Source organism: Boleophthalmus pectinirostris, unplaced genomic scaffold, assembly GCF_026225935.1.
Source record: "Boleophthalmus pectinirostris isolate CB_2022bp ecotype Guang Dong unplaced genomic scaffold, ASM2622593v1 HiC_scaffold_15, whole genome shotgun sequence".
Taxonomy (NCBI): Eukaryota; Metazoa; Chordata; class Actinopteri; order Gobiiformes; family Gobiidae; genus Boleophthalmus; species Boleophthalmus pectinirostris.
This window is the reverse complement of record NW_026571070.1, coordinates 19,134,819-19,149,732: the sequence shown is the minus strand read 5'-3', so window position 1 is coordinate 19,149,732 and position 14,914 is coordinate 19,134,819. Positions and strand designations below refer to the sequence as shown.

Genomic DNA, 14,914 nt, shown 5'->3' with positions numbered 1-14,914 from the left:
CTTCTTGGAAGTTCCACCCTGTCATTACCAATCTGATTTTGTTTTAAAGATGTACAGCACTTCTGTCGCTGATAGAATAGATTGTCCTTTTGCACCTTGGTTGTGGATGTTGTTACGCGCAAATGCTTGGTGCAAATCCATACGCCTGTCCTTAACGTTCTCCTCCCCCTAATAAGTATTTTAGGGAAGTGTGTAATAACCACGGAAGGCGGCAAAATCAAGTGTGAACATCTGGTAGCCTACGCCATGCCTTTGGTATGGATCATCTTGGCTACACGATGAGAGAACTTCACTTGCCCCCTGTCTTCCGCGCACGTGTAAAGTTTGTTCACCATCTAGACAGCAGCTCGACTGAGCCATGGTGGACAGCAGCAGGCTACAAAGCAAAGCGAGGTCACTACTCTGCCTCTTGCGTAAAGACTTGCGAAAGTTCAACCAATCGACTTTCGGAGCGGATGAAGGCGTGGCGTTGGTGAGAATATGAAGAGGTAGAATATCATGTGTCTGTCAGAGCTCTGTGCAGCTGTGGAGGAAACCAAGGCACGACTCAAAACAGCCCGCTGCAGCTCTGCCTCTCCGCGGGTGAGTAGCCTCTTGATCTGCAGGACCTGTACTTTTTCAATCCTTCTATCCAGCAGCAAAGTTGCATCTCAACTTTTTGGTTCTCTCTCGCTCTCTCTGTTGCACATAGACCCCTCTTCTCTGCAACAAGACAAAGTGAAAGAAGCAAAAATGTCCCAGCAGAACGCGGTAAACGGGGTTTTGCCCAAGGGTAAAGTGTTAACTTTGGAAACGATGAACCCAAACGTGAAGAAGGTGGAATACGCTGTCCGTGGACCGATCGTGCAGAGAGCGGTGCAGCTGGAGAAAGAGCTGAGAGAGGTAAAAACCGAGTGAAAAGTAAATGCATTAGTGTAAGTTAGTTTTGGCACAAAACTTTCGAGACTTAAGAGCTTTGGAGACGCCGTTACGCACCGCAGGAGTATTTAAGCACATTGATAACAAAACCTGTTATGATAAAGATAATAAAGATAAAGCGATAATTGTACTGATTATCTGAGTCAGTCAAGGAGAAAAATATGCATAGACTGACTTCAATGATACAAACAAATGTAGGCTTATATATATATATATATATATATATTTAAAAAAATTACTTTGCCATCCAAATAATGTGGACATGCCAACAACTGAGCGTTGCCATGGTAACACAAGGCATAAAAAATAACATTAACTATAACCACCAAAATGTATGATTATATAAATAGGCCTAGCTTTAACAAAGTTTTTCATGTTACCCTAAACAACACCCATCCATTATGTCACTATATTGAAAGTATTGGTCGCCTATTATACAGAGACCTGTGACACCTGATTCAACATTAGCCAGTCTTTTGAACTTTCACCTCTTCTTAAGCAGAAGAAAAATTCAGAAGATCCTAGGGATTATAGCAACAAAGGAAAGCTACAAGGTTCATTGAGAGTTGCTTTTCCAAAAGTTTTGAATACTGGACTGTACTGTAGCCTATATTTCATACAAACTTACTAAATACTAAGTACTAGCCGAAAGGGTGAGAGGCTTAAGTGGTTAAAATTTACATCAAGTAGGCCTAGTATTGCATAGTTTTGATGAAAATATACCATTCAAAACACCTATAGCTGAGAACCCATGAAAGAAATGAGAAGTTGGAGTTTAGCTATCAAAATGACAGGCTCTATAGACCATGCAGCTTAGTGTCATGACATATTCTTCAAAAGGCATTTAGTGGCGGTATGTAAGCAGGTCAAACTGGGTTGAAAAGTAAATCTCTGGGGCAGAGGAGGGGTTAAAGGACGGATCAGTGTGGTTTGAGAGCGTACGATACATTGTCCAAGCCAGTTTCCGGATATATAGAAGGCCTGGTGTGTGTGGAGTTATTGCGCAAGTAGTGTCTCCACTCTGTGTTTTGTCTCTGTGGGGAGAGGGTTTACTGGAGTACACTGCAATTCGAAAGCCAAGAAAGCGAAGCCACTCCCTGCTTCGTACATTATTAGAAAGCACTGCTCCTGTTAATCACATTAAGTTATGATTGAACTGGGATAATATCAGTGATATTTCCTTTGAATACTTTTCATTTCGGAGTAACTTTTCCACACCATAATTGACAAAACAAGCACTTTGATGTAAAATGCAAGAAAAAAAAACTTGAACTGTTGAATTGCCTTGATTCTTGGCTCAAAGGTATCTTCTCTGCACTGATACATGAAGCTGCAGAGGTTGTCAGCTGGCCCTCTGTTTCCTGTCTCATATACACTACACTTTATGAGCTACTCAGCATTTCCTTGTGTCCGCATTTGAACTGAGCGTGATCCCTTTTTCCTTCTGGCTTCTCCCTATTTGGGTCATCACACATCTTCATTGTAAATATTGATTTTGGAGTCCATTAGACAGTTTTTATGGTTTTATTAATACTTAGTTTGGAGTAGTACCTGTGGTAAATATTTATCATAGTTTGATACCTGTTAAGTGATAGTTTGTCAGTTGAAGAAAAACTCAGAAATACAGGAAGTAGCGCAGAGTTTTAAAATGCAATACGTCTACCTATAACATAAACACATTTACACAGAAGGAAGGTGCTTTGTCTGATTATTTAACACTTCATTTAACAAAATAAGGGTGTTGTCATCTATTTTATTTGTTTAATCAGAAATATTATGCTGTCTGCTTTTGGTTTTGTGTCTTTGTTCCTGGGTTGGGAAAGTGCTATGATGACTATGGCTTAACTAAACTATGCAGCTGTGTGTAAGCCAAGAGTAACACGAGTCCCAACCTCAGCTGATGGAAGAAATGCATTGTCATGGGTTTGCATTCAAGATATTTCAATTTCATCAGAACAAAGATGAGAAATTTTTATCATGAGATTGATTTTATTATGAGTTTTGGTATGATGTAAGACCATGTGACTCAAAGTTTTCGGTAAACCGGTAAAGTAGCATTTCAGTATTCTGCCCCTTAAGCTACAAACTGTTCTGAAACTAAATGCTGCTTCCAATAAGACACTTGAAATCAATACTGAAAGACTTTAAAATAACAGTTTTTAGATAAGTAATTATTGTGATTGTCTAAGCGCATTGATGTTATTATGACTGGACTTTGGTGCTGTCTCCAAGTTAAATACAGGTTGAATAAACTGAAAATCACAGTTTTTTAAAAATAAAACAGGGCATTATCCCACAGAAGTTACATTTGTGTGAAATAAACAAAGTAAAGTTATAATTTTATGCTTTTCTGAATTTGTAAATTGATTTGCCTATGATTCCAAGATGAGTTTCTCTCTGCATCATAAAGACAGGTATGTACTTGCTAATGTTTTATAAGGCAAGTGAGCCAAAAATGTCAGTTACTTATTTACAGTGTGTTGTAGAAGCAGGTTTGTTCGTTTTGGTTTGAACAAGCAAATGAACACAGCCACAAAATTTGCATGTCAAGTCCAAAACCTGAATAAATAGAAATATATAAATGCGATTTTCCAGGAAGACGTAAAACATATGCCAAAAATAACGGACTAAACGCCACGTATTAGGAGGCAGAGTGAATAACTGTAGTATGATTTGATTTGACTGAGTCTCAGTATTTTATGTTAGGAGTTAATTTTGAGGGTGAGTCTGTGCCTGGTGCAGCCCGAGCAGGAGAGCCCTCTGAGCTGCCCTCTTTAGCAGAACAGCAGTCTCTTTGTTGTTTGATAACCAGGCAGGAGCCAAGAATGAAAAGGAAATGGGGAAAACAGGGTCTAATTACTCTAAACCCCCTCATATCTGTGTCAGTGTAAATCCCACAAACCAAACAGGAGTATACTTGAGTGCAGACTGAAAGTACTTGGGAAAATAGTTCAGCTTGTACTTATAAAAAATTGTTGTGCATTTTACTTATTTTGTGTTTTAAAGCTCTTAAAGGCACTGTTTTCTTTTCTTTGGGCCTCCATTCTCCATTACTGGAAGGTAATATTTCACATGAACAGTATTGCTGGGTTTCACATTACATCACAGCATTCTTTAGTCCAGTAATATTTAATACAGATTGTGGTATCTTAAATTCATATTATTAAAATTATGTTTTTTGGGTCTAGTCACTAGAGATAGACTGATATTTCAACTGGCTGATATTTGCCCTTTTTCACATATCAGCTATTGGTCATAAATGTCCAGCAGATGCCGATATTTGGTTTGGCTCGATTAGCAGCCGAAGTATGCATGAATAAAATATAAAAATATATAAATGCATAAAAAATATATGCATAAATCTTTGTTTGAGCACTTAAGTTCAGTGTAAATCGGGTACTGTAAAAATGTGACTACACTGGACTCTACACAGTTTCTAGTAAAAGAAGGTTGTTAATGACTTGTTGATAATTTGGGAAAAAATATCTAAATTGGCTCTATATATCAGCCGAAAAATATCTGCAGGGACTGATTCCTCTGGTTTCTAAATGATCTGCATCACCCATGAAAAAATGCACATTGGTCACTGATCGAACTAGTCACTGATTGAAATGATCAGGCTCAACATTTAGGAATTTTTCTATTGGATATTTCATTTCAAAGTACAACAGTCTGACCCCAGCCCTCGATCTGACATCATCACATTTGTGAATCTGAAACCACCAATATACAGCTATGGCTTTAAGATGCATGAATTTTTAGACTTGGAACAGACCCAAAAATGCATTGCTGGTTAGATGCTGCTATGGCACACAGTAACAGAAGTTAAAATTGTCTCGTGACCTTATTTGATAAACAAGACCATGTGCTGCAAATTACAACAGACCAAAACATGCAGCGGTTAAACAGAAGCTCCCACTTGGACACAGCCTATTTTAACATATTATAAAACAAGAATAAGAAAGACGGTTTTGTGATTGTCCAACCAGTGATACAGGAAGTGAGGCCGGTTACGTTGAGGTCACCTTTTGTCCTGTAGCCTGTCAAAGCACCCATCAAAGAGTGCTAATGAGCGAGGAAGCCTGGTGAAGATTTGTGACGTAAACACATGGACACCTGGTTTAGTCATGATAACCAAAAATAAACAATAAACAATGTGTTGATTTATGGGACTGCAACTAACAGCTGTTTTAGTAATCACTTCAACAATTACTTTTCCAGTGGTCAACTAGTCAAATTATTATTTCTATTTATATATACATATTTCAGTGGTGACTGAAGAAAATCTGAAATGATTTATTCTATTTTTCCATTTTAATTTAATAATGTCACTGTCTTTATTATAATATGGCATGTGTTTTAAGGTCTGTATAGTCCACATAACAATTGCAATGATCAAAATATGCTGAAAATAGTTGCAGCCCTTTTAATTAGTCAATTAAGTTGTTAGTTTGAATATAGAAGCTAAATTGGTGAAATGGACTTGCCTGGCTGGTTCTCTCTGTATATTTAGTATAGGAAGGGCATAGTTCTGGCTGTCAGGATACAAATGCACAGTACTGACAATTCAAATTTTTTCTTCTTTTTAGGGTGCTAAGAAGCCTTTCACAGAAGTCATCAGGGCCAACATTGGAGATGCTCACGCAATGGGTCAGAAGCCAATTACATTCTTGAGACAGGTTTGGTAACTTTTTGGTCAATTGACACAAAAATCATAGTTGTTTGTTGTTTGTTTTTATTTTAAATGATTACCTAAAATAACCAGTCTAAGATCACTCCAGAAAAAAACTGTTGTCTAGTTAACTTGTGTAAATAGGAAATGCTTCCTACATTTCAATGCTAAGGACAAAATTCCCACCGCTGGCTGATTACCCCAAATACAATTGGTTTTACTCAATTTACCTTTCTGTGGTTAGTTTAGCTGCCCCTCAGCATCCATCTCTCACTCCAAATACTCCTCCCTACTGGTCGCTGCACCTCCTCCTGTCCAATCAGCACCCAGTCTGCCCAATTTAAATCCCCACTGTAGGTGCACGAGCACTTGAGTTTATGCTGCATCCCACCTCCTCACCTTTTATCCCCTTCTCTCTTCTCCTCATCCTCTCATTGTCCTTTTCCTTTCACTCTCCTCAGCCTCACCTCTATCAGTGTCCAGGTCCTAGGGGGAAGACACCTCCTAAATGCCATATAATCAGCCACACCCTTCGTTGCACTCTCCTCTACCGGTGTCTGAGAGCCAAAGATGACCCATTCAATAAAACTACTAATACTTAATAGTCTCTCCAGGCTGAATTGGTTTTACTCAGTGTACCTTTCTGTGGTCATAATGTAATGCCTATTTCATTTTGAAGTACAATACAAGATACTGCTAGAGTAAAAATGCTGTTACTTTTGCATTTCCAGGTCCTTGCTCTGTGTGCGTATCCTGACCTCTTGGAAGACAACAAATTCCCAGAAGATGCCAAACAGAGAGCGAGGCGGATTCTCGGGGCGTGTGGGGGCCATAGCATAGGTCAGACAACTCCCCTTAAATCCACCAACTGTGTTTTCTTTTCCACACCATCCCTCTCTACATCACTAGTCTCTGTTGGTCCATTGACTAATAATTACCTCACAGTCCGAGCTCATGTTGTTTGAATCAAAGTACACTGCACCTGTGTCATAGGAGCCTACAGCGCCAGCCCGGGCATCGAGTGCATACGTCAGGATGTATCCCGTTACATCGAGAAGAGAGATGGAGGAATCCCATCAAACCCTGACAACATCTACCTCTCCACCGGGGCCAGTGACGCTATTGTGGTATGAGACACAAGTCAGACTGAAAATGAGCAAGGTTCTATTTAAAGTGCATATGACAGGTGTTCAAGTTCTCTTAAAGGGCCCCTTATGCTGTTTCTGATCTGTGATAATGTGATAATGTTGTTTCCTTACACAAACGTACCTGGAGTTGTTTTGTTTCATTCACACGTTTAACACACAAATCCTGCATATTTAGGCTAAGTTCCTCTCTCAAACAAAAACACTTAGTTCCACCTTTTAATGTTATGTGGTAATACAGGCTCCAGTGTTTTTTAACTCCATACACCTTCATTAGAATCATTTGGATCATTTCAGACCTGGAATTGCCAATCTCTGCAAAACAAAATGTAAAAGGCAGCTGTTAACTTGACCATTTCACTAGTTGACATCACAAGGAGATGGAGCATTTTGACCATTGGTGATGTAGACGGACTAATAAACCAGGATTACTCGAACATGTGTGAATGAAACAACACACTATTCCAGGTATGTTTTTTAACAACATTATAACATGGCATAAAACTCTCAACAATCAACTTTGCATAATATAGGACTTTTACGTATTTCCTGATTTTATATATAATATAATATAATATAATATGTTTTTGCAAAATCTTGAATAGTTATGATATCTTAGACTAACCTGATTTTATTTTTTATCCATTCTTAATTCACACTGAGTTAATATTATACTTGCAATGTTACAACACACCCAAAACTTTGTAACTTTTATATATGACACAAATTGAATTATGAATTGAAGTACCCTTGGTGTTGATATGTGCTCTTTTTAACAAGCTCTCTTTAACAATAAGCACCATCTAACATTTATTCATTTCAATGATCCATTTTGTAGGCTTAAAGTGTATTTTATAGTATATTTAAAAAAATAATAATAATAAATTTCAGCATCATATTGTATTCACAATTTGAAAAAAAAACAAAAACAAAAAAACACATCCTGTGTTTTATCTTATCAAACAAACCAAAGAAAATAAGTAAGAGTACAACTTTATGGCCTGGCCACCAGTACCATATATATCACCAGTTTAACTGCATCCCAATATAATTGCCCTTACTCCAAGGTACAAGTTGCTGGTGAGTTGACGTGTGTACTAACTGGGTGTGACTGGACAAATGTTGCCTCTATGTAATTACTTAACTATGACCTGCTGTACTTTGTCAAACAACACCTGTGTACCGAATAGATTGATACTGCACAATTAACAGTCATTGAAATTTCAATTTGAGTTGGCAAAAATGATTAAAACACAAAGGCTGCTATTATTTAATAAAATATCCTGTTTTTTAATAGAAACATCTTGTACCTGTTTAGACTTCTACAAATAATGTTCTGAAATGCAAGCAGTTCTTCTATTAGTTTTATCAGTTTGTATTTAATTTTTCTCTCAAATCTTAATGTTCCTAGAGTAACAATATGCACTCTAAACAGAATCCTACTTTTAAAACATATATTGGAATCCCCAAATAATACTGAATTATAATAGATTAATTTATTTAGAATTTGTTTCCACTCTCTTTGCAGACCATCCTGAAGTTGTTGATTTGTGGGGAGGGTCGGGGGCGTACTGGGGTGATGATCTCTATCCCTCAGTACCCCCTCTACTCTGCAGCTCTGGCAGACCTGGGTGCAGTGCAGGTCAATTATTACCTGGACGAAGACAAGTGTTGGAGTCTGGACGTGAAGGAACTTAAGAGAGCTGTAAACGAGGCCAGACAGCACTGTAACCCACGTGTCCTTTGCATCATTAATCCTGGCAACCCTACAGGTAGAACAAGGGAGTAATTAAACTATTTAAAAGCTACACGCCTTTTTAGAGTGTTGATTATCTCTGTGTCACAGGTCAGGTGCAGAGTAGAGAGTGCATCGAAGAAGTCATTCGGTTTGCCAAAGAAGAGAACCTCTTCCTCATGGCTGATGAGGTAGTGCACAATTAACCAGCAGCTTCTAACCACACTGGCCTGTTGACGCCAATATAATAATGAACGAAAACTACAACAAACTGGCTCATAAAAGCTGTACTATGTAACTTTTCTGGTGGAGATCTCCATAGAGATTATCCATAATACAGCATTCGACACATCTTTTATTTCTTTCATCACAGGTGTTTTTACCTGGAATAACATGTATTCTTCCTGTGAGCGGAGTCGCCTCTCCACAGGTCTGACATTGGGTTTGGGATCATGGCGTCACCTGCGTGTGTATTGCTTTAGCTCGATTGTTACATAGTATAGCATTACACCTACACAAGCAAAAACACCAGAAAAGTTATAGTGTACCTTTTATAAACTGGTTCTTATTTAACTAACATTATCCATCTCACATAGAAGATGTTTGTTTTAATTGTTATTTTGTGTGTATTTTTGTAGGTATACCAGGACAACGTGTACGCAGACGGTTGCAAATTCCACTCTTTTAAAAAGGTATTATTTGAGATGGGACCTGAATTCTCGAGTACTGTGGAGTTGGCCTCGTTTCATTCCACTTCCAAATGTTACATGGGCGAGTAAGTCTCAAGGACACCACAAAGAAAAGTCTGTTTGATTTCACTTTGAGCTGGAGAAATAACATATTTTTGCATTGAACAGGTGTGGGTTTAGAGGAGGATACATGGAGGTTATTAATATGGACCCTGATGTCAAAGCGCAGCTCACAAAACTAGTGTCAGTCCGGCTGTGCCCCCCAGTCCCAGGACAGGCTCTTTTGGACCTGGTGGTCAACCCTCCACAGCCCGACGAACCCTCGTACAACACTTTTATAAAGGTCAGAGCAACAAAAGCATGTACCTTAACACAGCTACAAGTGATCTGCTCTGATCATGACTTTGACGTAATGTCACAATGAATCATGTGTGTTACATAACTCCAGTAGTAGTTACATTTGAACACATGCCTTGGTGTTGATACCTTATCTGAGTGTAACCAGCACAAGAGGGTCACAGATGACCTCAACAGTCAATGACCTCTTTGGACTCTCCTGATACAAACACTTTTAACACTTGTATTTCTGTTATTGTGCTTCCTAAAAGAACTGCACTCTTACTAAAACATATTTGTGGCACAATGCACTTTCAAATGTTTCCCTTACAGGAGCGCACAGCGGTGTTGGCAGCCCTTGCAGAAAAAGCCAGAATGACTGAAGAAATGTTCAATACTATTCCAGGATTTACGTGTAACCCCGTCCAGGGGGCTATGTACACCTTCCCACGCATTTCACTACCCCAAAAGGCCATTGACAAGGCCAAGGTCAGCAACACAATATTTGCAGATGTCCTCTAAGAACCATCCTTAAAAACTATATACTTACTAAACTGTATACATACCAAATGTGTTTCCTGTAGGAAGAGGGTAAAGTGCCGGACATGTATTACTGTATGAGACTGTTGGAGGAGGAGGGAATCTGCCTTGTGCCTGGGAGCGGCTTTGGACAAAGAGACGGAACATACCACTTCAGGTCTGTGACACAATACATTATGTATCTGAATGAAAAGATGATTTTTAACTGATAAGGATTGCAACGTGTACACAGGATGACTATTCTGCCACCTGCCGAAAAACTCAAGATTGTGCTCGAGAAGATCAAAAACTTTCATATTCGGTTCACCGAAGAATTCTCCTAATCCAGTCCTCAAACCTCACGTCTGCGGTTTCAAAGTCAACAGTTGAGTGCCTTCAAATGACCCTGTGGTGTCCCACTGCCTTCAATCAAAGTATTATGGTTTCCTCAGAAGAAACAAGTAGTAATGACATTTCCTTCAATCATTTGATGCATCAAATGTAAAAGTCACAATATGTACTTTTGAAGGTCATAAACATGTATATCTATAGTAGATAAACTGCTGTCTATACAGCCAAGTGATGGACAAGAAATAAATGAATTTAGATGATTGTAACAAGTGTACAGTAAGACTTACCTTAGAATGTCAGTGTTTTATTAATAATAAGCCAGTACAAATAAAACTTAAGATGGGGAATGTGATGTCATAATTAATCAAGATATTGAGACCAGAAAAATAAGATTTGAGTGCTGGCCTCCAAAGCAGCCACACTATTTTATTAAAAAGACTTCAGTGCATACATGCCTTTATGAACAGAAAGCTGAATCTGTTGGAATGAACATTGAACAGAAACTAAAATGATGACAGTGGTCATCGCAGTAACACCTGTGTTCCCTTCACCTTTTAAAGGCTGTGTGACTCTGCAGAGCACAGTAAGAGTTCATAACTACATGCAGAGATACCTTAAAGTTCATCTTTCACCAGCTTTGTACTGTGCTTTTCTATGAACTTGCTGAGTCCCTCAACAGTCCTGTCTCCACCTTCTAGTTTGACAGGATTCTGCTTGTCATTGCTGGGAGCAAAGTATATTGTTGGGAAACCCTCAACTTTGTAATTTTCATTTGGCACGTCATTAGCTGTGGTGTCCATCTTGGCAATAACCAGGTTCTTCTGTCCCTTGTACTTCTTGCCCAGAGTCAGATAGTCCGGCTCCAGCTTTTTGCAGTGTCCGCACCAGGGAGCATAAAACTCAATGAGGACATCCTTCTGGGGGTCCATTACGATCTCTTCAAATGTCTTCCCCACCACAACTTTCACTGGTCCTTTGTTGCTCTTCGGCACTGGCTGTGATTTAATAATAGGCTTCAGCTTTCCTGTTGACCACAAAACAATTGAATTAAACACTAATTAGATGAGTGTAGCTCAGTTCAAAGTGTCATTTTGACATGTTTGCTGCCACCTAGAGGATTGTTTAATACATTTAAGATCTGCTAACATTTTGTCAAATATTTTCTCCATGAAAGCCTTGGATTCAAATGGCACCTGTGCTTCCCAATCTGGGTTTACCAGGATGCCTGGGAGTACATGTGCGCTTAACAAGGAATACTTGGAATGGTTTTAGATACATTTTTAACCTTTATGGTATTTGGAATAAAATGTTTGTGGTACATTTTATCCTTCAGAATAAGGATTTTGGACATTACTACTACATGAAAGCAAAATAGAAAAGATTAATTGGAGTACCCCTTTGGTGGCAGAGTACAGTGAGAGACAAAGTTTAGGGAGTACTCAAGAGAAAAAGGTTTGGAACCACTAGCTGAGTGTCTTGCCAAGGACACGATGGCAGTGTAATTGGTCTTCATGGAAGTATACAGGGCAATCACTAGCTGTGGTTACATGTGCACTCTAAATCTGACATCAGATGTTTGGAGTTACAAGGTTATTAAAATGACATGTAAACTAAATCAAATTTCTTTCTGATTATGGTCCCTCTGATAACTCACAATAGATTTTGTGGTTTGAATGATATTTACATAATCCTTAAAGGTCTAGAGATCAGATTATAGTATGGATGTGAACATAACCACTGCCATCTTCCCAAATAGAAAAGTATACATACAAGCTATATTTTAGGTATCAGGTTTGAGCACTCACCTTTCTTGAAAGCCATGACAAAGTCCCTCAGCACATCAGAGTCCATTTCCTCTGGCTCCATGGCGTACTTCTTTCCTCCATCACCCAAAATACCAACATTAACTTCCTCTCCACTCTCGCTCAGACCCAGGCTCTTCAGCTCCTCAGCATAGTCTTCCTCATCAGCGATGGCAAACGTGTACTCTGGGAAGTCCTTGGCCACCTCCAACACTTTAGACCTCCAGAACTGTGTGGCTGATAATAAAACCCAAGATTAGTGGACAATATGAAACTTAAACAAATCAGTTTGTTTTGGGAACTTACCCTTTCTGTAGTCAAAGCTGAAGTCTATGCCATAGTAAACAATGACCAGTGGCCTTTTAGTGTAGCGTTTAGCGTCATTGCTGGGTTTCCTGTGCCCTACTAGAGGAAGAATGTGCTTTTTGAAGAAGTCTTGCACCTCTGAAACTGATGTAGAATCCTGTTGGAATAAGTTAAGGGGTGCAGAAATTATATTAGTTATACAAATAAAAAGATAGCAGTTTCATCACTTATTTATTCTTCATTCTAATACCTGCATTGTTAGTGTGTGCTGGGCAGGTTCATACTTTGAGCGAAATTTCTCAGGATGAGCAATGACAATCTGACCAGGAGAAGCTTTAAGCATTTTGGCCACTTCTGAGCTGAAGGTATGTCTAAAAGTGAAGTCCTCCCTCAATGCATTACCTGTTAAGAAAGAGCATGAGATACATCAAACCTATATATTTCTAATTTGAATACAGAACCCCCTGCCCAAATGGTGCAACTTACAGGCCTCATTGTAGATCTCAAATGCTGCATCATCTTCACTGGAGAAAACGCCCACAATCACAGCATCATCTCCATCCTTAATCAGCTCCTGAACCTGCTTTACGGCCTGAACCTGCTTGGATGGAGGACCTGACTGCTCGCTCATGTAGTCAACAATGCCTACAAAAAAGAAATGCAAATTAATAAATACACAAACTAAATTGTTTTAAACGTAACAATTAAAAGGTAAAACTACCATATTTTTCTCTGGGTCCATTGTACTCAAATGCCTTGCCCTTCCTGAAGATCTTAAGCGTGGGATATCCTGTAACATCAAAACGAGATGCCAGCTCGTTTTCCACAGTGGCATCCACTTTGGCAAGGGGAATGGGGGGTGTGCGCTTGCTCAGTTCCTGGGCAGCTTTTTCATATTCAGGAGCCAAGCGCTTACAGTGTCCACACCTGGAATACAATTAAAGCAATATCAGTGCCATTTTGCCTTATAAGAAATCCTAGAGTGTGTATGAAGATGGAGGACGCACCATGGGGCATAAAACTCTACTAGGATGATGTCTGCGTTGTTAACAGTGTCGTCAAAGTTGTCTTTGGTGAGGACCAGTGTTGCCTCAGGTGGAGGTTTCCATCCAGGCTGAGCGACCTCTTTGACACGTTCAACAATAGCTACAACAGAGAAGATTTTTATTATTCACCTGAAGTTGCATTTACGAAGGTAATGGTAATGTGTATTAACTCATCACACCTGTCTCTGTTCTTGGTCCGTCATACTCCACAGGCTCTCCCTTCTTCAGGATCTTGATAGTGGGGTAGCCTGACACCTCAAACCGGCTGGCCAGATCAGTTGCCACAGTGGCATCTACTTTGGCCACAGGAATGGGCGGGTCATTCTCCTTCAACGTCTGTGCAATTTTTTCATACTCAGGAGCAAACTGCTTGCAATGGCCACACCTAGGACAGTCAAATAATGTAATGCAAATATTTAAGTCACAGTTGATTTAATTGATGCAAAGATGTGTTTCAAGAAAGAATAAATTAAACTCACCATGGAGCATAAAACTCCACCAACACAGTGTCCTTATCCTCCATGAACGTGTCAAAGTTGTTGTCATTCAGTACCAGAACTCCATTCTCCTCCTTCACCTCCGTGTCTTCATCTTCTTCATCCTCATCATCACTGTCTTCTTCGGCCTCCCCCTCTGCCACAACATCTAAAGAAAATAATTAAACACTTAGAATCAAACAACCTCTGCCGGTTATATTAGCTAAATAAATACGTTACTACAATTCATATATTTTTTTAAAATTAAATGCAAGTGTGTCCTGAATAATACTGAGCGGAGATGTAGTGTAAACAAGTGAACAAATAGTGTGGAACTTCATTGTTGACATTAGCTCTGCTGCAGCCTGTTAGCCTGCGTGCTAACTACCAGAGGAACTTGGCTAACGTTAGCCATCTCTATAGAAGCGCTTCTAAAAAGCCAAATTAAAAACGAGTCTGGCTTGTGATCGTATTTTGCCTTCATAAATAGTTATTACCCAGGTACAGGATAATAAGAACAAAGCTTACCTTCTTCACACCTGCTGACAGATGCAAAATGTGCAACGCCGAGTAGCACAATCAACAGCAACGCGAGCTTTCTCATTGTCCACTGCAGATGGACGCTAACCTGCTTCTTCACAGTACGAGGCCGAATAACCAGCTAAATGATGAATGTCATCAAATCACAATCCTGTTTACAGACCCGATGCACGGATCAATACTGCTGTGGCTGAACACTTGAGCTTCATACAAACTAATCAGTCTGTAAGGTCGCACGCGCCGCCTGCGTCTGAAACTTCTCTGACTTGCCACGTTTTGATTGGTCCTCACGTGCAGCCTTCGTCCAATCAGAGCCCGCCACTCAAGTCCTGATTTTGAGACGTTGTGGGACACCATTGGACATTAGGACACCACTGGG

At 39.5% G+C, this 14,914-nt stretch overlaps 2 protein-coding genes across 2 annotated transcripts; one reads left to right on the top strand and one right to left on the bottom strand.

Moving 5' to 3' along the window:
- Positions 1-435: 435 nt before the first annotated feature.
- si:ch211-217a12.1 (alanine aminotransferase 2-like) lies at positions 436-10,712 on the top strand. The gene is made up of 12 exons (XM_020925584.2): positions 436-582; positions 692-882; positions 5,508-5,597; positions 6,322-6,430; positions 6,584-6,717; positions 8,264-8,507; positions 8,582-8,661; positions 9,109-9,245; positions 9,328-9,502; positions 9,829-9,984; positions 10,080-10,192; positions 10,268-10,712. The coding sequence occupies exons 2-12, from the start codon at positions 733-735 to the stop codon at positions 10,356-10,358; spliced, it is 1,479 nt and encodes a 492-aa protein (XP_020781243.1). The 5' UTR covers positions 436-582; positions 692-732; the 3' UTR covers positions 10,359-10,712.
- A 40-nt stretch (positions 10,713-10,752) lies between these two features.
- On the bottom strand, positions 10,753-14,790 carry pdia4 (protein disulfide isomerase family A, member 4). The gene is made up of 10 exons (XM_020925583.2): positions 14,524-14,790; positions 13,999-14,164; positions 13,699-13,904; positions 13,481-13,619; positions 13,195-13,400; positions 12,960-13,118; positions 12,724-12,875; positions 12,474-12,630; positions 12,171-12,404; positions 10,753-11,389 (listed from the first exon to the last, which is right to left on the bottom strand). Exons 1-10 carry the CDS (start codon positions 14,597-14,599, stop codon positions 10,980-10,982), a joined length of 1,905 nt encoding a protein of 634 aa, XP_020781242.1. The 5' UTR covers positions 14,600-14,790; the 3' UTR covers positions 10,753-10,979.
- Positions 14,791-14,914: the final 124 nt, after the last annotated feature.

Excerpts from the sequence above, each read along its gene's own strand:
- si:ch211-217a12.1 (XM_020925584.2), top strand. The coding sequence starts at position 733 with ATGTCCCAGCAGAACGCGGTAAACGGGGTTTTGCCCAAGGGTAAAGTG. Across the intron at positions 883-5,507 it reads TGGAGAAAGAGCTGAGAGAG|GGTGCTAAGAAGCCTTTCAC; the intron begins GTAAAAACCGAG and ends TCTTCTTTTTAG. Across the intron at positions 9,985-10,079 it reads AGGCCATTGACAAGGCCAAG|GAAGAGGGTAAAGTGCCGGA; the intron begins GTCAGCAACACA and ends TGTTTCCTGTAG.
- pdia4 (XM_020925583.2), bottom strand. The coding sequence starts at position 14,599 with ATGAGAAAGCTCGCGTTGCTGTTGATTGTGCTACTCGGCGTTGCACAT. Across the intron at positions 14,165-14,523 it reads TGTCAGCAGGTGTGAAGAAG|ATGTTGTGGCAGAGGGGGAG; the intron begins GTAAGCTTTGTT and ends TATTTTCTTTAG. Across the intron at positions 13,401-13,480 it reads GTAGAGTTTTATGCCCCATG|GTGTGGACACTGTAAGCGCT; the intron begins GTGCGTCCTCCA and ends ATTGTATTCCAG.